General features: G+C 42.2%; 1 protein-coding gene across 3 annotated transcripts; it reads left to right on the forward strand.

Moving 5' to 3' along the window:
* The first annotated feature begins 11045 nt into the window (after positions 1–11045).
* ABRACL (ABRA C-terminal like) lies at positions 11046–22431 on the forward strand. Of its 3 annotated transcripts, none has more exons than XM_036317707.1 (3): positions 11046–11245; positions 11424–11543; positions 21857–22431. In XM_036317707.1, exons 1-3 carry the CDS (start codon positions 11182–11184, stop codon positions 22039–22041), a joined length of 369 nt encoding a protein of 122 aa, XP_036173600.1. In that variant the 5' UTR covers positions 11046–11181; the 3' UTR covers positions 22042–22431. The 3 variants fall into 3 exon arrangements, with proteins under 3 accessions (XP_036173600.1, XP_036173602.1, XP_036173601.1); XM_036317709.1 differs by lacking the exon at positions 11046–11245 and adding an exon at positions 16678–16744 and having other exon boundaries at positions 11401–11543; XM_036317708.1 differs by lacking the exons at positions 11046–11245; positions 11424–11543 and adding exons at positions 11587–11769; positions 16678–16744.
* Positions 22432–22788: the final 357 nt, after the last annotated feature.

Genomic DNA, 22788 nt, shown 5'->3' on the forward strand with positions numbered 1-22788 from the left:
CCCTCTTGCAGTCTGGGACCCCTCAGGGGATAACCACCTGCTGGCTTAGGCCTGCTCCCTGGGGGTTGGGCCTAAGCTGGCAATCAGACATCCCTCTGGCAGCCCAGGAGCCCTCGGGGGATGTCCACTTGCCAGTGGGGAGCAGACCTAAGCTGCAGTCAGACATCCTTAGAGCTGCTGAGGAGGCAGGAGAGGCTCCCACCACCACCGCTGCACTGGCAGCCATCAGCCTGGCTTGTGGCTGAGTAGAGCTCCCCCTGTGGGAGCGCACTGACCACCAGAGGGCACCTTCTGCATTGAGCGTCTGCCCCCTGGTGGTCAGTGTGTGCCATAGTGATCAGTCATTCCCAGTCTTTCTGCTGTTAGGGTCCGTTTGCATATTACCCTTTTACTATATAGGATAGAGGCCTGGTGCATGGGTGGGGGCCAGCTGGTTTGTCCTGAAGGGTGTCCTGGATCAGGGTGGGGGTCCCCCTTGGGTACCTGGCCAGCCTGGGTGTGGGGCTGATGGCTGGTTTCAGGCTGGCCACACCCCCTTTAGGGTGGGGGTCCCCACTGGGGTACCTGGCCAGTCTGGGTGAGGGGCTGAGGGCTGTTTTCAGGCTGGCCGGTGACTGAAGCTCCCAGCCTCTCCTTTTTTTTCTTTTTTTTATTCTGGGATTTATTTATCTTCTATAATTGAAACTTTGTTGCCATCACTGGAGCTGAGAGCCACTCCTGCTCACTCCAGCTCTGAGGCCACGGCCTGCTGAAAGCAGGTATCTGGGGTTTGTTTAGCTTCTATAATTGAAACTTTGTTGCTTTCGGAGCTCAGAGCCGGGCCACGGCACGTGGGGAACCTTGGCTTCCTCCATCACTGGAGCAAGCAAGCCTCCTGCTCACTTCAGCTGCATGGCTGCTGGCCGCCATCTTGGTTGGCAGTTAATTTGCATATCGCCCTGATTAGCCAATGGGAAGTGTAGCGAAGGTACAGTTAATTACCATGTTTGTCTATTATTAGATAGGATAGCATATCTAGCCATCTTACTTTTCTCTCATAAGTTTTGAATTTCTATTAATATGAAAGTATTAGATAACTTCTAGACTAATCCAAGTTGTTTTGTCTTTAATTCTGTGATTATGAAAACCACTTTGTGGAAACCAATCTTATTTTGCAAGTACAGTAAATTATGGATGCCCCTCAGTAGATAAAAGGAATCTAACTTTTTATATAGTTACTGTTCTTACAATAATATTGATATTTCAAAGAAAATAACCTATGTAAGTGGTTAATACAGCAAGTTTTTCTGATGTCATACCTGGATGAGCATCCTGAAACCACCTAACTACTCAGAAAAGAAACCCATCTAGAAACTGGATGTTTGAACTTTTAAACTGAAATCTAAATGTTTGAATAAGTATTCAGTCATTTGAATAAGAAGTGTGTGGCAATAAAAACCATGTTCTGAGTTCTTAAGAAATCAATGAATACATTGCAACTAAAAAATCTCTATTCATCAAACACTTTAATCAGCACTGCCAAGACCAAGAAGTAAGAAAATGTGGTATACGTGACTTCCCCACATATTTTTGTTGTTCCCCCCTTAGCTAAATGTATAGAACAACTGCCACAAAGACTTGAAAGGTTTACTCTTGTAGATAGATCTTTTAAATTTATGTTGACAAAACATCAAACCATGTTTCTGATATCTTTCTCTGAAATTTCTCTCAGGAAGAGTTAATAAATGTGTTTGATGTTTGAATATTTATGAATCACTGACAGCTAAAAGGCAGTTGTTATGAAGAACTTTACATGCATTTAATAATATTTAAGATTTGCATCATGTTAAGGGGGGGTGGAGGTGGAAGAGGGCATAGAGGGGATAAATGGTGATGGAAAAAAAATAAAACCTAAGAATTATTTAAAAAATAAAATAAGAGAAATATTAAATATAAAAATAAAATAAAATTCACATCATATTGTAAATGATGATATCAAAGAAACTTTCATTGTTGTGATTACTTGGCACTTTATCCCATTAAATTTGTATCCAACTAATTTTACTTATTTTAGTGGCTTATTTTAATTGAATATGATCCAAAGGCATTGATACTGAGGGCAGAGCTGCTAAACATTAATCTCATAATAAAAAGACTCTGGAAATGGAATATAAATGTTGCTAATATGTACTCAATACATACTATTCTCTTATATTAACTCTTCCCCAGAAACTTGTTTAAATTTGGGTGAAATTGAAAAAGATATTCAGTCTACAATGGCTAAGATAGCTGGCTTACACGTCTAATCTTTCATTTTAAATAGCCCTGGGAAGAGCCAAGAAGTTAGAGAGTCAACCCTCAAGTGCACTCAACCAGTTCATTGCCGAGCACCCACTCCCTGCCATACTTGGTGCCAAGCATTGCAAAGGATACAAAATGAATAAGGCACTGTCCATCCTCAAGAACTTTATAGTCTACTAAGGGGAAATGACTAAGGTACAAGTTCCAAAGCAAATTTAACTAAATGTCCTATTTAAAACAATAGACTACAGCAAATTTTGTCTTATTAAGAGGGTTGTCATAATTCACATGAAAAGAATTTGCTTTAGGCTTACTTTCACTGATACAAAATAATGATGGAGAGCTTCCCCACCAAAAAAAAAAAAAAAAAAAAAAGAATAGAAAAGCAAAGAAAATGAAAGAAAGAAAAGAACAAATACGGTAAAATTAAAAGCTCTTCTAGGTTCCAAGATGCTTAGGGGTCAGTGAAGAAGTTTTTTTAGCAGAGCACAGTAATGAGACTGTTTTCAACTAGAAAGCTAAACTGCTCTGCATAATAAAGGGCGTAACTGGACGCTCTGGAGCCTGAGCCGCAGGACTTTGGAGAACAGATGGGGAGATGTGAGGACAGTGCCCCACAGCAGATGGGAGGCTGGAGCTGCCTGGAGAGGGGTCAGTGAGCAATTCCAGAGGCAGGACAGTGAAGGGACTTTAAGAAGGATATCTCGTAGTCCATTAAAATTGCTTGCCTTGCTTGCATTAAATGGCCTTCATCCTTAAGCCTTTGCTGAAGCCTGACATCCAGCACATATGCCAAATGTTAGTGTTTTGAGGGGCAAAGAAGCAGTTGGTGTGTGGCGGTGAATTAATGAAATGAAGCTCTTCATGTCTATTTTGGGTGGAAATGGTGAACTGTGATACATAAATAGGATTAGAGATCTCAGAGCCAGCAGAAAGCAGGAGAACATGCATCTTGAGAATTTGCTAAAATGTAAGGAAGAGCACTAGACTTCCTACAGGATGCATTTGAATTGATTTTTTTTTAAATTTCAAAGATGATGGTGATATTTGCATTTCATAAGGTGTCATGAGATAACTGTCCTCAAAGATGTCCAAAGTGCTAGAGGACTCTCAAAGAGACACCATTTCATTCAATTGTTACAACAACTCTGCAAGTAGGTTTTAGTATCACTAATTTTTAAGTTAGAAAACTGAGGCTGGTCAAAGACACATAGCCAGGCCTGGAGCCAGCTAGGGTGCTTGGGTCATCTCTGCCTTAAAGATACATAACACATGGAGCTCTGTGCAAGAGCTGGCATTTGGATTTGCCCTTGGATTTCAGGAGGCAAAGATACAATATGTTGGCGGGGAGGACTCATCAGGGCAAAGGCAAGAAAATGGGCATTTGGTGGTTTCAGGCCTGGGCGAGGAGGAGAAACAGGTTGTATGGTGAGCACACAGAAAGTACTAGCTACACGTTTACAGAACAAAACTAATTTCCACCACATCTCCACACTGCACTATGGGCCAGATGCAGGAACAGGATATGGTTCAATTTTACTGACTCATGTTTTTCACAGATGGTTTTGGGTGGTCAGGAATCTGGAAGGTAGTAGGGGCCAAGTGGTGGAAGATTTTTAAAGGCGTGGTAAAACATGTACAGTACTTGATTTAGTAGACCATTTTGGAGGCACTGAGGATTTTGAGCAGGGGTATAATTTATTAAAGCTGTACTTCCAGAAAATTACCCTGGCAGTAGGTGAAGGATGTCCTAGAGCAGGACATCTCAGGCTTGAACGCAATGCTGACTCCGCGGTTCTGCATTTCTAACAAGCTCTCTGCCTTAGAGACTGACCCAGGGAGGTGGGTGGGCTTGAGAATCTGAGAACCCCATAGAGAGAAAGGAAGAAATGGCAATAGGGGGTGCCTCAAGAGAGCTCTTTGTCCATCTCCTGATACAGGAAGGGATCTGACCTCATGCACTGTTCTGTCCCTTCCCAGGCTTTCTGTGTATACATGGGAGCATTTTCCGGTCGGTCGTCACTCTTCCCCCTTAGTTGATTAAAGGAAATGGAGGCTGTCTGACTCCAGCTTTTCTGAGAGTCCCTTGCAAAGGGGAGGCTGCCCACCAGTGTGCAGTGGTTATTCACCAACCTCCTACTGAGAGCTTTTGGGGAACTGACCTATGATTTCCTCTGCTTGGGCCCTGGCTTGGAGCTCTTTTCCTCCCCTCCATCCCCAGCCTGGACCCAGTGGCAAGATCTCTGCTTCTGTTCCTGCATCTGGTCCAGGGTATAGTGAGGGGATGGGTGGAGATCAGTTCTGTTCCGTAAATGTTTATTTAGTGGTTTTTTTTCTGTGTGCTAGGCATACAACCTTTTACCTTTTCTCCCAAGTCTCAAACTTCCAGATCAGAACTTGAACTATGAACTGTTTCAGCTGTGCATCGTTTGAACTCAGCCTTAGAATTTCACTTCCTCCCAAGAGACTGTGCTTGCCCTTGTTTCCTGCATTCCCCTGCCTCCTGCTCTCTCCCTCCTCTCAAAAGGTCCCACTTCTTCCTGATCTCTAGCAGCCTAGAGCCACTTACTCTCCCTTACTGGGTAATGGGCATTAGCCAGGGGAGTGGACACAGTGCCAAGTGTTACAGAGAGCTACAGGACAATCAGAACTGGAAACAGGCCATTGTGTTTGCCAATCAGGAGTCATTAGTGACCTTAGACTAGAGAAAGTAGCTTTAATAAAAAGGTGAAGGCAGAAACCAGATTACAAATAGTGCAATATATGGTGGATGGTGAGGGTTAGAAGCAGCTAGTATAAAGTGTTTGAAGACGTTTGTTGATAAAATAGAAGCTCAAATTAGAGGCAAGCCGAGGGAAGGAATTGTGAATACTGTATACTAGAGGATTTACCAGGATTGTGGAAAGAGGAAAATGCTCCAAATGGAGACAAGAGAGAAAGGAAACCGTCTATTGCTACTTACAGGGACATTCACATTTTGAGAAGGGACATTTCCAGCTTGTGGGTAAGTTTTGTTTTGCCTGGACAATCTTTTAAAAGTATTTCAATTGCCTCATTTTTTAAAAAAAGAGAACTGTATATATTTTTAAAATCCAGATTTCTATTTTTTCTTGAAAAAATGGTAAGAGCTAGCAACTTTGGGTGCACATTCCTGCAGCTGTCATTTATATTATTTGGCTATCTCTAAGGGCATTTGAATTTGCAATGTCTGTGTTAAAGCAATCTACATTGATTGAAATTCCAGGCATAAATTATGGTGGTAGGTGAGAAATAAAACCTTTCTGATCACCCCTCACATCTTATAATGACTCCCTACTTTGCCTAGGTATCAGACTGTCTTTTGCTCACCCTGAAAAGTTCTCCGCCCAGAGATACTATGAGTGAGGGAGCCTGGGCAGAGACCAGAACAGACCCTTTACATTCTGTGGAATGGACTAAAAAGACATTAATGAACAATTATAGCTGAAAAGCAGCAGAAATCCCTTAGATTTCCTTGGAGCAACTGCTGCCTAAGCTTGCCCTGGCTGCTGAATTCACAAGTTATCTAGATCAGTGCTCCTCAACATCAGCTGAAAATTAGAAATACTTTGGGACCTTAAAATACAGATGGCCCAGAGATTATGATTGAATTAATTTTAGTAAGTTTGGGGCCCTGCTTCTTAAAATTTGGCAGGTGGTTTAGCCAAATTACCTACCAGTGTCATGCTTAGTGGCATTAACCCCTTCCACTCCAGGCCTTCTGTAACCCCCAGACAACACCCTGGACAACTGAACTAGTCATTGTATTTCTTAGCCCACCTTGACACCTGACTCCACTGTCATCACACAGCTTCCAGTTTAGCTGCTCTTTGCACTCAGCATTTACCCTCTCATGACTAAGTTCAATGATCTAGAAATTTTAACTCTCAGCTGGCAACGCTGACCATTTGGCCCAGGTTCAATAAAGGATAATGTAGCCTCTCTCTTACTGGAGCTACAAAAAAGACTCAGGAAAAAGAAAGTGGAAGAATTGAAAACCAAAGAAACAAATCTACAAAAGAGAAGGGTGAAATATGGGTCAGGTGACCAACTGTCCTAAATTGACTGGGACCGTCCCAGATTTTACCTTTCTGAGTAATCATTTTGAGGTAATAATTTAGATTTCTTGTCAGAAAAGTAGAAAACCTGGAACAAAGGTAATTTATAATTATTTTGGTTGGTGGGTTAGGAGTGGGAGAAGAATTGCAAAAACTAAATAGTGTTTATCAAACTATTAAGCTTTTTAACAATTTTCCAAATGTTGTTGCTTTTATTTTTATTTTTTACCATCCATAACAGCTTTAGTCAATAGAACTTTCAGGGAAAATAGACATGTTCTGTGCGATAAAAAAAACAGCAGCAATTGAGTAGTACTTGAAATGAGGCTCTGTGACTGAGGGTCTGAATTTTTAGAATTATTCCATTTCAATTAATTTAAATGCAAATGAAAATGTCCACATGGGTCTAGTACAGTGATGGCAAACCTATGGTTGATTTTTCTTTGTTAAATGGCATTTAAATATATAAAATAAATATCAAACATATAAGTCTTTGTTTTACTATGGTTGCAAATATCAAAAAATTTCTCTATGTGACACGGCACCAGAGTTAAGTTAGGGTTTTTCAAAATGCTGACACGCTGAGCTCAAAAGGTTCGCCATCACTGGGCTAGTAGCTACTTAGTGTACATGGCAGATCTATGGAGATGCTGCTGTCTATGGTAAACATATTTTGGTGTGATTCATCTCTCATACCTTCACAGAGAAATTGTCTCATTTACAGTTTTTGGAAAGAACAGCCCTATGTATTGGACATCAAAGCTTTAACTTGGCCTATCTGAACTGGGTCAATCCAAACTGAGTCCATCAGTTTCTCTCTTTTGTGACTCTGGAATTGAGATACTGAAAAGCTGCATCCATTTGCTACTAATGAGCTGAACAAGTAGGGTTGGCACTGGAGACTGTGCCATGGAAAACCAAAGCCTTATGCAACCTGAAGTTATGTTAGGGTGCAGACTAGAAACTATGTAGTGAAAACAGGGGAGTTGGGGATGATCAGAGAGGAGGAGGGAAAGAGAGAGAAGAAATCATGTGGGAGTGGTACACATAATACCTGAGCTTTGTTAAAAATACTGTTTCTAATTTGGGGGTTAGAGAAGAGAAAATATATTTAAGAATATATAGAGGCAAGAAGAAAAAATAAAAATAAGAAAACATCTTAGTGTAAATTCTAGAAATAATGGTGTTTATAAAATTATGTATATCATCTAATAAGCCAGCTTAGAAGAGCCCCATTCTTCAGGTGAGAAAGAAAATTTCTCTTTCACATGGGAAAGTTGTTCTCTTTGACCACTCTCTAAGAGACACACAGGCTTGGCTCATAATGGTTTGCAATAAATATTTGTTGAAGGAATGAAGAAAAGAAGGAGGGAGCAGTGGGGGAATACAGCAAATAGAGCATCTTCCTAAGGTAGTCAGATTAATCCTTTTGTTCAACAGTTTTTGTTCGTTTGTTTTTCAGCCATAGCATTTTTATTTGTTCTCTGGTTTGGTTCTTAATTGTTAATTGTCTATTAGTCTTAACCTTTTGTTACCAAGGAGATGACAAGACCTCAGTTCTTGTCTTCTTGAAAGATTTCAATCAAGAGACAAAGTGTAGCAAACTAAGTAAGAATTTATTGGACATAGCAAAAATATACTTAGGACGGTGAAACAAGGAAGGGCATGGGAAAAGTAACAGGAGAGCCTAGGCTGGGCTGCTGCGGCTCACTGAGAGTCAGAGAAAAGGGGGCCTTGGAGACAGGTTCAGGGGGTTAGCCCAGGATGAGTTACTGCTGCCCACTGATCCCCTAGTTGCAAGTCTCCTCAGGTCCCTTAGAGGGAAGAAGAGGAAAGGGAGAGGCTCTGGGGAGCTCCCCTGGGGAAGTGCACGAACTGAGTCCTCCATCCTGAGCTTATTTATCTCTCTTGCAGGTGGAACCTCTTAGAGGAGGTCTCAGGGGAGGGTCTCAATAGAATCCTCATCAGGTTTCCGGGTGTGCTCTTTCAGTGTTGCGGTCTCCACTGATTGGTCAGCTCCAGAACAGGGGTGAGTCAATGCAGCTGGTCCTGAGGCAGCCCCTCACTTGTCTGGTTTTGTTGCTTTTCTGGGCCTGGAGCTAAAATACAACCGAGGCCTCGATGTTATCTTTAGGGAGGAAAAGGTCAGGGGGTTCTAAACCACATGACCAGCAGTATGCTAGGGGAGGAAAGGTTACCCTGGGGGCTGGGGAGTTCTTGCTTTTCCCCTTGCTAGGCATCTGGGGCTTTTTGCCCTGGTGAGTTTCTGTACCTGGCTCATTGTCCTTGCTCTGCTCATGTCTGTCTAATTGCCTATAACATTTTCATTGTTTCTTATTCAAAAACATGTAAATGGACATATAATTCATATACCATTAACCTCATCATTTTAAGTGTATAATTCAGTGTCTTTTAGAATATTACAAGATTGTGCACACTTCACCACAAATTCCTGAAATGTAAGTATAAAACACAATAGATTTTTGATGGCTCAGTATAAAAGTAAGAATGTATAATGTGTCAGTAATAATTTTTAGATAGCCATTACAGGTTGTAATCATAGTATTTTGGATATGCTGGATTAAAACAAACATATTAAATCAATTTCACATGTGTGTGTGTGTTTTAATGTGCCTACCAGAACATTTTACAGATGTGGATCACAATTATATTTCTATTGGACAATGATTGTCTACACTATGCAATTAAATAAATGGTAAAGATTGTTTTAATATTTTATATGTACACTAGAGGCCCGGTGCATGAAAATTCGTGCACGTGAGGGGGTCTCTCAGCCCAGCCTGCACGCTCTCACAATCCAGGACCTCTCAGGTAGGGTCCAGTCCCATCGCAGCATGGCTCTGGAGCCTGCGGGCCGGGGGCCTGCGGGCCGGGGGAAAGGACCAAGAGGCCAGTCTGATGGCAGCATGGCTCTGTTCCCACAGCTCCCTAGCGCAGCGGCCAGGACCCAGACTGACTCCCGCTGTGCTGACCAGGACCCTAACCTGGTGTTCGGTCATCCATTTGGTCGTTTAGGTTGTGACGGACCCTGGCTTATTATATATTAGGATTAGGATTACCAAAAGTTCTTTTTGACAAGGATCACGCTGTAAGCTACTTTGTATCCTCTAGGACTAGCACATGCTTGATAGTTAATGAATACTTCTCAGCTGTTTGATAAACTTTATTTCTTTGCTTTTTAGATTAAAATTCCACATTTTTTAGTTACCTGGTGAAAATATTCCTAAAATATCAAGAAAAGATGGCAAACATATGCATGGAAACTGAAAGTAGGAATTAGGTATGAAAATATTAATTGGCAAAATCTATAACATTTCTTTTATAAAAAACAACTTTTCTGAATTATAATTCCTTATAAATTAACATGAAGTTTATGTTATGTTTAGTGTAGCATATGTATAAACAAAGTATCTTTAAAGAGTTATATATTAACAGAGACTTCTACTTGTTTAGGTAATCTATTTCTTTTTCTGCTTGCTGGCAGAATACTGTGAAACACTAATTACTTAGTCATAACAGAAGTGTCACACTACAGATTAATTATTCATTTCATTGGATGAATGAAGAATTGTGATCATGGACACTGGCCAAAATAGCCAGGTCCTGCTTGGAGAATTGCTAAATACAATCTTTTTAAAAAATTATCAATTTTGTATTATGTAGATTTTTAAAGATATAAAGTATAACTTCTCAGATTTCTTTTAGTGAGAAAAAAATAGGCCTTAAAGGATCCTGGAGTCACCTTAAGCGTCATATGACATGAGAAACCTAGACGCATCAGACCTAGGCTGAAGAGGAATCTTTTGGCCCGAGGGAACAGAGGCTCATTCAGAGTCACACCCAGGCGGATAGATGCTCACTGTGAAGGGGTCAGTAGAACACAGTTTGGGAAGTGGATGGATCCAGTGCCCCTCCAGGGACTGGATACTCATAGGTCCCTGGGGAGCAGGCATTTGTTGATCTTATTCCATCACTGGGTCTCAGCTTCTCTTAGAGTCCGTGTCTACCACTCCCGCCCCACCTGCCCCTACTTCATCCTCAGGTATCTGCTCACTCAAATATTTTGCTTTCTGGAGGCCCATTTTCACTCCCCCTGTCTCAAGCCCTCTTTCAGCTTCAGCCTTCCTATCAGATGGCTCACTGTCAGTATTCTCCCCTTTCAATTTCCAAGGGAGAATCTGAATGGCTTACAGAATTACCAGAGTCACTATTCGGGAGAACTGCTTGTTCCAGGTGACCCCGGAAGATGAGAGCCAGTTTACGGACCGTGTTCTTGGACCACAGGATCACTCCTCCTTGGAGAAGGGGGTGCTTTCTGGGTGGTTGTTTGTGCAACCTCTGCCCTAGGAGTGGTTTGGGTCACCTCAGCAGAACCTCGGTTTCCTTTCCAAAGGGACTCCAGCAAGCATCTCTCTCTCTCTCTCTCTCTCTCTCTCTCTCTCTCTCTCTCTCTCTCTCTCTCTCACACACACACACACACACACACACACACACACGAAAACAACAGTGACTGAAATGTATGAATAAGTGGGTTGCATTCAGTAGGAAGTAATGAATGAAGAAGGGAAGACACCTCTATCGACCCAGAATCCATGTAAAATTTCTTTGCAGAACAAATTGGATTTCAAGATGAGTTTTGTTTGCACATCACACCATTCTGCTGTCCTGCTGATTTCTGGAGACCCCTGCTCCTGGCCGAGAGAACCGAAGTCCCGTTTCTCCTGGGAGACCTCAGCATTCAGCACGTTGGGGCGCTTTATTTCTTCTGCTAGAAGCGGGACCTTGGCAGGAGATCAGGCGTCAGATGCAGGGGGCTGGGGACTACTGTCTCCGGGTGGCGCGCAGGAAAGGTGGCGGCAATCGAAAAGGTGGAGGTCTGGGTCCCTTTCCCACTTGCCTGGACTCTGTCCCCTTATCGGGCGTCTCCACTCCCCGAGTTTCTTCCTCATAGGCTTGTCCCTGGGAGTGTGGGCGGCCCACTTCCTGAGCGCAGAAACTCTTACCACCCCCTTCCCTCCTCTTCCTCCTCCCCTCCCCGCACACCAGCCCTTCTCGGTGCCTCATCACTTCCTACCTCAGCCTCTTCCTCCTCGGAGCGGCTCATCAGACAACCCGCCCCCGCGGACTGCACCGGGTTTTCTACGGACCAGCCCGGGAGGCGGAGAGGTGAGCGAGGCCCCTGGGAAGAGGTGGCCAGGTGTCCGGGGCGGACCCGGCATCCGGCGGAGGCCCAGCGACCGGGGAATCGTGGGCTGCGGGTGGAGAGCCAGGACCCGGGGGCGGCTGCGGCGCGTGGATGTTGCTCCTGGAATTGGGCTGAGTTGGAGCTGGGGGCGGGATGGACGCGCCCCACGCCACCACCTCTCCGCAGACTTCCGCCTTCGGCTCGGAGGTGCTCAGCGGGCCGGGGGCGCAGGGGGAGCCCGGCTGCGGTGCGGCGTGTCGGGAGCCCGATCTGCAGAGCAGGGAGGGGGAGGGAAGGGGTGCGGGGCGAGACGCCCAGCAGCAATTTGATGGCCTCCTGGCAGCGGGTTCTGCGAGCGGGCGGTGGTGCGGCTCTGTGCTCTCCTGCTTGTACGTGGGGTGGGGGTAGTGCGGGACCCTAGGGGTTTGTGGGGCGGAGCAGGTCCGTTTTCCTTGCCGGGTCTCGGGCGCGCTGGGGCGCTCGGGGCTCGGGGAGCGCGGAGACAAAGGCTTCCGGGACGCGGCCCTTCCCGGGGAGGCCGCCCCCGCGGTGCTGGCCCGGAGCAGGGGGTCAGATCCCGCGTTCCCCAGCTCTGCACCAGTGCGGTGGTGAGCGTGTGATGGCCTCTGGGGACAGGGTCTGGGGACACCTTCGGGGCCAGCTCCCAAACTTGGAGCCGAGATGACCAAATAAGGAGTGTGCGCGCCCGGGAGCAGGCGGGAAGGAACCCAGCCACCCTCCGACCCGCACCAGCTGCTAGTCTGCGATTGTCTGGGAAGGCTGGAAAAGTGGCCCGCCCTAGCACATGGAGTTGGCTCCTGATTCCCAGGAGGCTGCAGTCCTCCAACATTAGAAAATGTCCATGTGTTGCCTCCAAACTTAAAAAAAAAAAAAAGATTTATCAAGGTCCCTACATAGATGTGTATTAACGATAGAGCATTTTACCATATGCTGAGTCCTCTGACATTCCGCTTTCTTTGTGATTCCCACGCACGCTGCCCAATTACATTCTGTCACAATTAGAGGGCCGCCCAGCATCTGCCACCGCCGTGCCTTAATCACTCGCCCCCACCCCCTCCCCTCCTCCTTTTCTCTCCCTTCTCCCGCCTATTGGCCCATTGAGGAGCTCTTTCTTCCCTCTGGACTTGCCTGCTTCAGGCCTCTCATTGTTTTTGATCTTGCTGCTTACTCCAGTCCCAAGCCTGATAAAATGCCTTGGGCCTTCCAAGGATTGTGTAACAATGGATATTTCTACCCCATTGTCCCTGCTAAATAATAAAATAAATAAATAAATCATGCCGAACTGTGTATGCTAGCAATAGTTCCTATGCCTGTTATTTTCCTACTTGGAGGGGTCTGGGCAGGGAGCCCTTCTTTCTCTGCAAGTGTTGTGCCTTAGTAAATACTCAGTTTGTAATATTTCATACAAATGCAACTCTATTGCATTTACTGCACTTTGCATAATAACTAGCAAAGAAAAAGAGGAACAAAAGGAGGGGGAGATGGAAGAGGATGAGGATGTGGTAGCAACAGCCTTTAATTGTGCTAGCATCCCCTCACTACCCCCCCACCCCCACCCACACTCCCTGGGACAACAGCCAGTTTCATCATTCGTAAAATGGGGATAAATAATAAATACTCAGCAAGGCTCTTAGGATTACATGAATTAACAGATAAGGAGCCTCATATGTAATTAATTATAAAGAAATGCTGGTTGCCTTCCCTTTTTAAAATTGGATGAGCATACATCTGTTTAACACGGTGCAGGTATTCACACTATACATAATAGAGGGATTTCCATTTTGAGTCTCATTATAAAAAGAGAGCTTTGTCTGAAGTGTGTGGCTAGTGGTAGGTGGAAGGAGTGGAGAATGGTGTTAGAGAAATTTTCAGAATGGGAGGAAATCATAGAATCTGAAAATTAGGGCCATAATCCCCTTGGACATTTCTCTCTCCCTTCTAACCAATGTGGGCTAATTTCCTCAACAACCATCACAGATCCACACTACTTCTGTATTCATGTTTTCGAGAACAGGGTGTCACCTTTATTCATTGTTAGGCAATTTGATTGTTAGAGAAATTTTTCTTATATGGAATTTAATTGTTAGAGAAATTTTTCTTATATGCCTCCCAAATCTGCCTTTCTATTACAACTATCCATCTTATCAGATAGAGCAACATAAAACTCTTCACATAGGTACACAAAGGGAGCTTTAATTAAAATAAAAATAGTGGTAGATCTTCTCCAGGTTAACTTTTTGGGTCAAGAGTCTTTAGAATGCAAGTGACAGAAACTCATTAAAAAACACAAAACCAGGAAAGTTGATTGGTTTATGTGACTGGAAAGTCCAGGGCCCTGTATTGGCTCAATCATTGTTATGTGGTTGGACTTTTCTTTGTTCCAGCTTTATTCCTGTAAGATTCCTCCCAATGGTAGCTGTTTACATCAGGGGTTGTAAACTTACATCTTAGAACCCAGTGGGACAGTACCTCATTGTTCGGGATGAAATCATTTACCTATGCCTCCCAATCAATTATTCTGGCTCTGAACCATTACTGGAGTTTAGGGCAAGGCTCTATCCAAGGTACATGAGTTTAGAGTTAGGAAGACTTGATCCAAACAAAAATTAGACTAGTGGTGCCAACATGGGAAATGGGTGCTGGGTAGGTAAAAACAGCAGCTGTCCCCCATGCTGACATTTACAGGGATGTGTTTTTTCTACCATAATTCTCATGGTATGCCTTTCAGTGACGTCCTTTGGGTGTATTTTAGCTTATGAGTATCTCTCTTAAACTATATCTTGAATTGAGTATATAATGTTATAGATAAAATTCACCAACACAAAGTTCCTAATATTTGGATGCTATAATTTTTATAGTTTTATGTGCATTTCATTGCAATACAAGCTTCTTAAATTGTAATATTCTTACATGTACTGTAGCAGACGGCAGTTGTGCTTTTAATTATTAGCTGATGGAAAATCTGAGGTCCCAATCAGTATAGTCTAAACCTAGAAGTCATTTTTGTTTTTAAAAGCTACCAGGTGGCCGAAACCGGTTTGGCTCAGTGGATAGAGCGTCGGCCTGCGGACTGAAGGGTCCCAGGTTCGATTCCGGTCAAGGGCATGTACCTGGGTTGCGGGCACATCCCCAGTGGGAGATGTGCAGGAGGCAGCTGATCGATGTTTCTCTCTCATCGATGTTTCTAACTTTCTATCGCTCTCCCTTCCTCTCTGTGAAAAATCAATAAAATATATTAAAATAATAAATAAAATAAAAGCTACCAGGAATTAGTTACAATCTGTCTGGATAATGTTTTTTGTTTTTTTTTCTAAATTGTCACCCCAAAGTAAACCATTCACACAACCACACCTTTTTAGTCTCTTATCTGATTTGGAGAATTTAGGATTGGAAACAGACTGATGATTCATGCATACTTTCTGACCCTCCTGTTGTCCTTTTCACTGTAGATTACTGCCTTCTTATGGAAACTCTTCTTCTTTTACTTCTTTGACCCAACTCGGTCAGGGTTCTTTCCTCCACCTCAATCTGCTTTCCCCTCTTGCTGGTATTTCTCTCTTTTCACTCTAGCTGTTTGCCAGGACCCTTTACTTTCCCTTTTCTGTCTCTGTGCTCTTCCTCTGAGAGCTCCTTTCTGTTCTCCACTTAAATCAGCAGCTTTCTGGTGACAATCCCATAGTTGTAGTTCCATCCTCTCTCAAGCCTTTGCTATTTCAGTTCATAGAAACAATATTTATTGAACCTGTGCTCTTGGTGCCAGACAACACAGCAGACAGCATTACAATCAGATCCCCGCTTAGAGGAGCTTTACCTTGCGGTGAAAGCTAAGAAATCCGTTATTCCAATCAAATGAAATGATGAGGGTGGACAATGCTTTGGGGACACTCCGTGGGGGAACTCTCCTACTGCAGGCTTCATGGAAGGCTTCGGAGGAAGTTATATCTAAGCTCGGATTGAATGTGTGGGAGTTAGCCCAAGAAAGAGGAATAGTCATAGTCTGGGTTGAAGGAACAGCATATGGGAAGGTTGAATGTGAGAGATTGAGGGACATTTGAAGGACAAAAAGAAGCCCCATGTAGCTGTAGCTAGAGTTCAAGTGGAGTGAGTAGAGGAAGCTGGAACGGTGGGCAGAACCCAGCCTGTGGAGGACCTAATAGGCCAAAATAAGTTTAATAGCTCCCGTTATCTGAAGATGAATGGTCTTCACCACTACTTTATTGTCGTCAGGTACACTGTGCATTGTCCAGGTAACGACATGTCCCTGTGTGTGACCCAGGAGTCATTGTTGCACTGACCTGACATTATTAAAATTGCCTTGTATCAATCTTCCTTCCCCACTAGACTGCAGGCTCCCAGAGGGGAGGCGGTGTGTACGTTTATGTTGGTATCTCCAGCTCCTAACTTAGGGCCTGCCTTTTCCCCTTTGCTTCTATGCTTTTGTACATGCTCTTTCCCATGCATTGAACACTCTTTCCTAACTATCTACCTGGCCTACACCTCCCCAGTGACCTCAATGAAGCCTGTGGCTTCCTTCTTTGTGCTCCCATAAAGGAGTACAGTCACACTGCTATGCATTCCAGGCCTTTCTTCCTTTCTGGAGGGTTAGTTGCCCTGAGGGCAGGTCCTTGTGTCACTCACCTTTGTATTATTTTTAAAATCTTTATTGTCGAAAGTATTACATATATACCCCCTTTCCCCCATTGACCTCCACCGCTCAGGCCTTCACCACCCTATTGTCTGTGTCCATGGAAGAGATCAACCAATGAACTCACCTTTGTATTTTTGATGGCCTGCAGCCGCACTATGAAGAGGATGGACTTAGAATTAAGAGTGGGTGCAAGGAAAATGGCTGCATTCTTCCCAATAGAATGTGTAGACTAAGAGTGGGATCAGCCCAGAGGGACGTTATGCAGATGGAGGGAAAATGGAAGTACTCTAGTGCCATGCACATCACACAAGTAATTTTAGGAAGAGGAGCATCGTAAATTAATTCTGACAATTGCTACATAAAAGAAAGGACCTTTGGATTTGGCAAGAAGTGCTTAATGGAATGTAGAAATGGCAATAATACAGACTTTTTGTTTTCTCCCTCAGGCAGCAATGAATGTGGAACACGAGGTTAACCTCTTAGTGGAGGAAATTCACCGTTTGGGTTCAAAAAGTAAGTATTATAACACAGATACAGTATTTCTATTGAGTTTGCTTCAGAGCAGGTAGGACCAGCATTTTTGGTAGAAACCTAGGAAGGAGTCGCCAGGCCTCAGGACACAACTATGACAGCCCTTCCCTCAGTCACAGATGACAAGTGCCCTCAGCCATGAATTAATATGTGGAGACACAAAGCTTGTGGGGTATTGGGGTCCTGATGCAATGAATGGTTAAGATATTTCATCATCCTTTGAATGGAATGAAAATTGCTGTGCCTCTTTAATCTGGCTGCATTGAAATCTGGTAATTGAATCATATTCAAATTTTTTTTTGTCACACTACTAAAATTTATTTTCTGCTTTATCCTGCCAGCATTTTTTAAACTTCCAAGTGTCTAGGGACTAAAATTGAAATTATATTAAATTTTCTTTATTTTCTCCAAATTCTTGAGTTTTATATAATCAGGTATTTATGTACATATAACTAAACCAACCTTTAGGCAATTTTTTTTTAAAGTCAGCTTTTCTTCAGCAGCATCTAAGAAGCTACCATGAAATTAGTGATATGTAAAATTGGTAGTATTAGTGTTCCTTTCCCAAAATGAAATGAAAGTAACTATTGTACTTGTACCTTTGGGTATTTGTACATCTCAGGTAAGACATGGAAGATGTGGGGAATGTTTTGAAAATGTAAGAGCACTAGACATATTCAGCAATAACTAGGATAATGGAACTCAAAGTTATAAAATTATATCATATTAGTGAAAAACGGTTTTAAATTACCTCATAAGAGTTATTTTATTGTTATAGCTTAATTCTTCTTACTTACGGCTCTATCTGCTTATGAATTACAAATCATTTGAAATAACAAGACATACTTTGAAAATTCTATAAGCCATTCATATCAAACGTCCCTGTATTAGTTTTCTATTGTTGCCATAGCATTACTACAAACTTAGTGATGTGAAACAATGCTTTTAATATCCGAAGAGTAAAGTAGTTTAGGAGTCTTTCTTAGTTTATTGGTGCTGCTATTACAAAATACCACAGACCAGCTTATAAAGAGCAGAACTATATTGCTCATAGTTCTGGAGGCTAGAAGTCCAAGATCAGGGTACCAGCATGGTTGGCTTAAGTCCTCTTCCAGGTCACAGATTTCTTTTTTTATCCTCACATGGTGGATGGGGCTTCGATCTCTTTGCAGCCTCTTTTATAAGGCATTAATCTTTATGATTCATGACTTTAAATCCTTACACCCTCATAATTTTAGCATCTTCCAAAGGCACCATCTGCTAGTATCAGACCTTTAGCAATTCAGAACTTAAGGGTTTGGAGGGAGGAGGGGAACAAAAACACTTAAACCATAGCAGTGTGATAAGGGTCTCCCTGGATTAAAATCAAGGTGTTGGCAGGGTGCATTCCTTTCTGAAGGTCCTAGAGAATCTGAATCTGTTTTCTAGTCTTTTTCTAGCTTCTAGAAGCAACCTGCATTCTTGGCTCATGGCCCTGTTTCTCCTTCTTCAAAGCTGGCATTCTGATTTCATCTTCTGCCTCTCTCTTCAATTAAAAAAAAAAATCCTCACCCAAAGATATGTATTTTTAATTGATTTTAGAGAGAAGAAGGGGGAGAAAGAGAGAGAGAGGGAAATCATCCCTGTGAGAGAGAAACATTGATAGGTTACCTCCCGTGCGTGCCCTGACTGAAACGAACTGAAAACCTGGGTATGTGCCCTGACTGAGAATCAAACCAGCAACCTTTTGGTGTACGGGATGATGCTCTAACCAACTGAGCCACACCATCCAGGGCTCTCTCTTCCACTTTTAAAGGATACTTGTGATTGATTACATTGGGCTCACCCAGATAGTTCCAGATAATCTCCCCACTTCAGGGTCCTTAATCACATCTACAAAATTTTCTTTACCATGTAAGGTAATATATTCATGGGTTCTGGGGATTAGGACATGGATGTGTTTGGAGGCCACTGTTCTTTCTGGTCTTCTCTAGTCTTTTTATTTCTTCGTTAAACCTAGGTCATCATCACTGAAATAGACCAAGAAAAAAATAAACTAGGCATATAAAAGTTAGTGTGGGCTCAACAACCGAGTTTAATCATATGGTCATTTACTATTTGTTGGAAATCTGTGTATGCAAGCATTGTGTTAGGTACAAGTGACATAAAGTGTGTTCCTGTCCCTCAAAGACCTTACTACTTAGGTGAGAAAAATAGGTTAAAAACACATGAGCTAATTATCAGGAAAAATGGTATGCTAAGCTGTGAAGTGCTGTCATCCAATTTAGTATGGTCTCAGAGAAAAAGATTCTTGAAAACTGTAGTAGTTGGGGGCACTCAATGAATCCTTGGCTATTAGGTAAGACTCTGGAGTGTAGGACAGGTGAATTCCGGAGGAAATCATGAGCTGCATTTGGAATGTTTGTGGAGAACAGGAGGAGACAGCGGAGGTTGTCATTTATTTAGTTCCTCAATCAAACCAATGAATAATCTTTCCTAACCCCATTTTTCTCCCACCCACTTCATCATACCCACTTGGTGGAAGTTTGGTGAGTCTTCTTTTCAACAATGATCCATCTACGTGGGTCCTCCTTTTTTTTTTTTTAAATTTATTTTTATTGATTTCAGAAAAGAAAGGGGAGGGAGAGAGAGATGGAAGCATCAGTGATGAGAGAGAATCATGGATCGGCTGCCTCCTGCATGCCCCACACTGGGGATCGAGCCCACAACCCGGGCATGTGCCCTGACCAGGAATTGAACTGTGACCTCTTGTTTCATAGGTCGACACTCAACCACTGAGCAATACTGGCCGGGCTGGTCCTCCTTTCTACATTCCCAATTTCTCCAGAGCTCTGTGAGGTCATGTTACTCTAGGCCAGCCGTGGGCAAACTACGGCCCGCGGGCCGAATCCGGCCCGTTTGAAATGAATAAAACTAAAAAAAAAAAAGACCGTACCCTTTTCTGTAATGATGTTTACTTTGAATTTATATTAGTTCACACAAACACTCCATCCATGCTTTTGTTCCTCCGGTCCAGTTTAAGAACCCATTGTGGCCCTCGAGTCAAAAAGTTTGCCCACCCCTGCCTAGGCCCTAGTCTAGGAAATAGAGTAGTACTATTGTTTGGTTGGTTAAAGGTATTAAAGATGTATTTCCAAAGATTCATGGCATTCTTTTTTCTCTTAGATCTTTCTGCGTGTCAGCTGAGTGTTAATTGTTCAGATTCATTGCATTTAAAAGTCTAGCCCTAGCCAGTTTGGCTCACAGGGTCTTGGGTTCAATTCTGGTTAACCTTGGTTGCAGGCTTGATCCCCGGTCCTGGTCAGAGTTTGTATGAGAGGCAAACAATTGATGTGTCTCTCTCATATCAATGTTTCTCTCTCCCTCTGTCTCTCCTCCTCCCTTCCACTCTCTCTAAAAATCAATAGAAAAATATCCTCAGGTGAGGATTAACCAAAAAAAGATAATAAAAAATAGCTTAAAAGTCTAACCTCTATTGCTTCTCAGCCTTTTGGCTAAGATGGAGTGTAAAGGTCTAGCCTCTATATCCCTAGCACAGTGTTACTGTTCTGCAAGGGTAAACTGAACCCACACTTCAAAATTAGCAGCTTTACAAACTAGAAGACAACGAGGTAATTGTCATAACTTCTATAAGGATGAAAATATTTTGAAGATTGCCGTTTCACCAGGCCGTCTTTACTTACCTGTTTCTGGTAATGGATGACTTATGAATTGGAAAGTATCTATGGAGATGTGTTATCTACTGACATGCTATGGTAAATTATTTAAGTTGTGGAATAATTTGATGGATCTAAATTATGATATAGATTAATCATATTTAGACTAATCTCAATATGATATATTAGCTGAAGCTGGAAATTGATTTAGTTTTATCTGCTTCTTTAAAAATAAAATTCTGCTCTCATTTTCCACCCAGTAGAAAAAAATTAAGTGGATAAAGATTATCTGGAGATTTAAATTCTTTCATTCAACAAATATTTCTTGAGTGCTGCTTTTGTGCTTAAGTGCTAGAGATGTGAAAATAAACAAAATTCCATCTCAGCCCTTGTGGGTCTCTTAGGCAGCAGGAAGAAAGACAGGCAAACTGAAAGCATGTATTGGGAAGCCTGGCCTGTTCATCTCTCCCCACCCCAACTCATGAAAACCACTGATCATTTTACTTAGTTTTGTCTTTTTTTCATAGCTTTTCCTTTTCCAGAATGTTCTGTAGTTGGAATCATTCAGCATGTAGCCTTTTCACATTACCTTCTTTCACTTTGTAATATGTATTTAAGGTTCCTCCATGTCTTTTTATGGCTTAGTAACTCATATTTTCTTTTAGTATATACCTTAATTAAAATAAATAAATATTTAAATAAATAAATAAATACATATATATATGGATTTCAGAGAGGAAGGGAGAGGGAGAGAGAGATAGAAACATCAATGATGAGAGAGACTCATTGATCGGCTGCCTCCTGCATGCCCCCTAGGGAGGATCGAGCCTGCAACCCAGGCATGTGTCCTTGACCTGAATCAAACCCACGACTCTTTAGTCCACAGGCCAACACTCCATCCACTGAGCCAAACCAGCCAGGGCTATACCTTAATTTTTAACATCTGTATTAAGAACTGGTCGCCAATCTAGATAATCTAGGGATCTCAGTAAATACAGATTTTTTTCGTTTTTAAGGTCATCACTCTCTCCCTGGGGGTTCTGAGTACATATATAACACATTGAGAGAAGCATTGCTCCTGACTCTTTGTTATTTTTATTGATTCAACAACTAACACAATTAAAAACATCAAAATTTAGAGAGAGAAATTGGTCCATAGTAGGAGCACTAACACATTCACCTTTTGCAAATGTTGCTTGGTTTTCTTCCCAGTCTTTTTTCAGAGGATACTGAGGCTAAGAGGTGTGCAACATGTTTTATTTATTTCATCACTTTTTGGACCTGGCAAGAGGTTACACTGAAATAATGACTGTTCAGTGTTAAATTGTAATTTTGGTTAACCTATGGTTAGATGTGTATTAAAGATTATATAATTCTTCCATACATGGGGACAAGCAACAGACTTTGCATCAACTAACATTGTATTTTTTCAAATTAGATGCTGATGGGAAGTTAAGTGTGAAATTTGGGGTCCTCTTCCGAGATGACAAATGTGCCAACCTCTTTGAAGCATTGGTAGGAACACTCAAAGCTGCAAAACGAAGGAAGATTGTTACATACCCAGGGGAGCTACTTTTGCAAGGTGTTCATGATGATGTTGACATTATATTGCTGCAAGATTAATGTGGTTTGCATATCATTGTTCATTGTTATTTTCTGGTAAACTGGAATATTTTCAAGTCTGAGGAAAAACATGAGCATAGTTAATGTATTTTTATAGAACTTTGTAAACAAAAGGAGACTCATTTTAGAAGTCCATCCTTTTCATATCTTGAAAGAAAATTTATGTATTACACTGTAAAATAAACAAAAATGATTATTTTTCTCAGGAATCTGGTTGAAAAATGTAGGCATTGAAGTTTTTGTGGTGGGCGTGTGAGAGTTTCATAAATCATTCTTAGACAATTTCCATAGATAATTGATATTCTGTGAAAGCAAGAAGCAAACTAAAGACCAGCTCCCACAAGGAATATTTTAATGTTTATGTAATAAAAACATGTTACTATCTTAAAAGTGCCTTATTGTTTTATTTTGTCATTGAAGATTGATGTGCCTCTCAGAATCGAGTTTTTGCATCAAGAGTAGGTAACTTACTCTTGCAGTGAAAGTTATCTTAATTTGAAGAAAAATTCTCTTAAAACTACAGAATAGTTTAAAAATTAAAAAGTAGGCCATAGCCGGTTTGGCTCAGTGGATAGAGCACTGGCCTGCGGACTGAAAGGTCCCAGATTCAATTCCGGTCAAGGGCATGTACCTTGGTTGCAGGCACATCCCCAGTGGGGGTTGTGTAGGAGGCAGCTAATCGATGTTTCTCTCTCATCGATGTTTCTGGCTCCCTATCCCTCTCCCTTCCTCTCTGTAAAAAATCAA

The sequence above is a fragment of the Myotis myotis genome, unplaced genomic scaffold (genome assembly GCF_014108235.1).
Source record: "Myotis myotis isolate mMyoMyo1 unplaced genomic scaffold, mMyoMyo1.p scaffold_m19_p_7, whole genome shotgun sequence".
NCBI classification, from domain to species: Eukaryota; Metazoa; Chordata; class Mammalia; order Chiroptera; family Vespertilionidae; genus Myotis; species Myotis myotis.

Bases quoted from the DNA above. Each gene is read 5' to 3' on its own strand.
- ABRACL (XM_036317707.1), top strand. From the start codon at position 11,182: ATGCAGGGGGCTGGGGACTACTGTCTCCGGGTGGCGCGCAGGAAAGGT. The intron at 11,246-11,423 runs GTGGAGGTCTGG...CCCGCACACCAG, and splicing joins AGGTGGCGGCAATCGAAAAG to CCCTTCTCGGTGCCTCATCA. The intron at 11,544-21,856 runs GTGAGCGAGGCC...TTTTCAAATTAG, and splicing joins CCAGCCCGGGAGGCGGAGAG to ATGCTGATGGGAAGTTAAGT.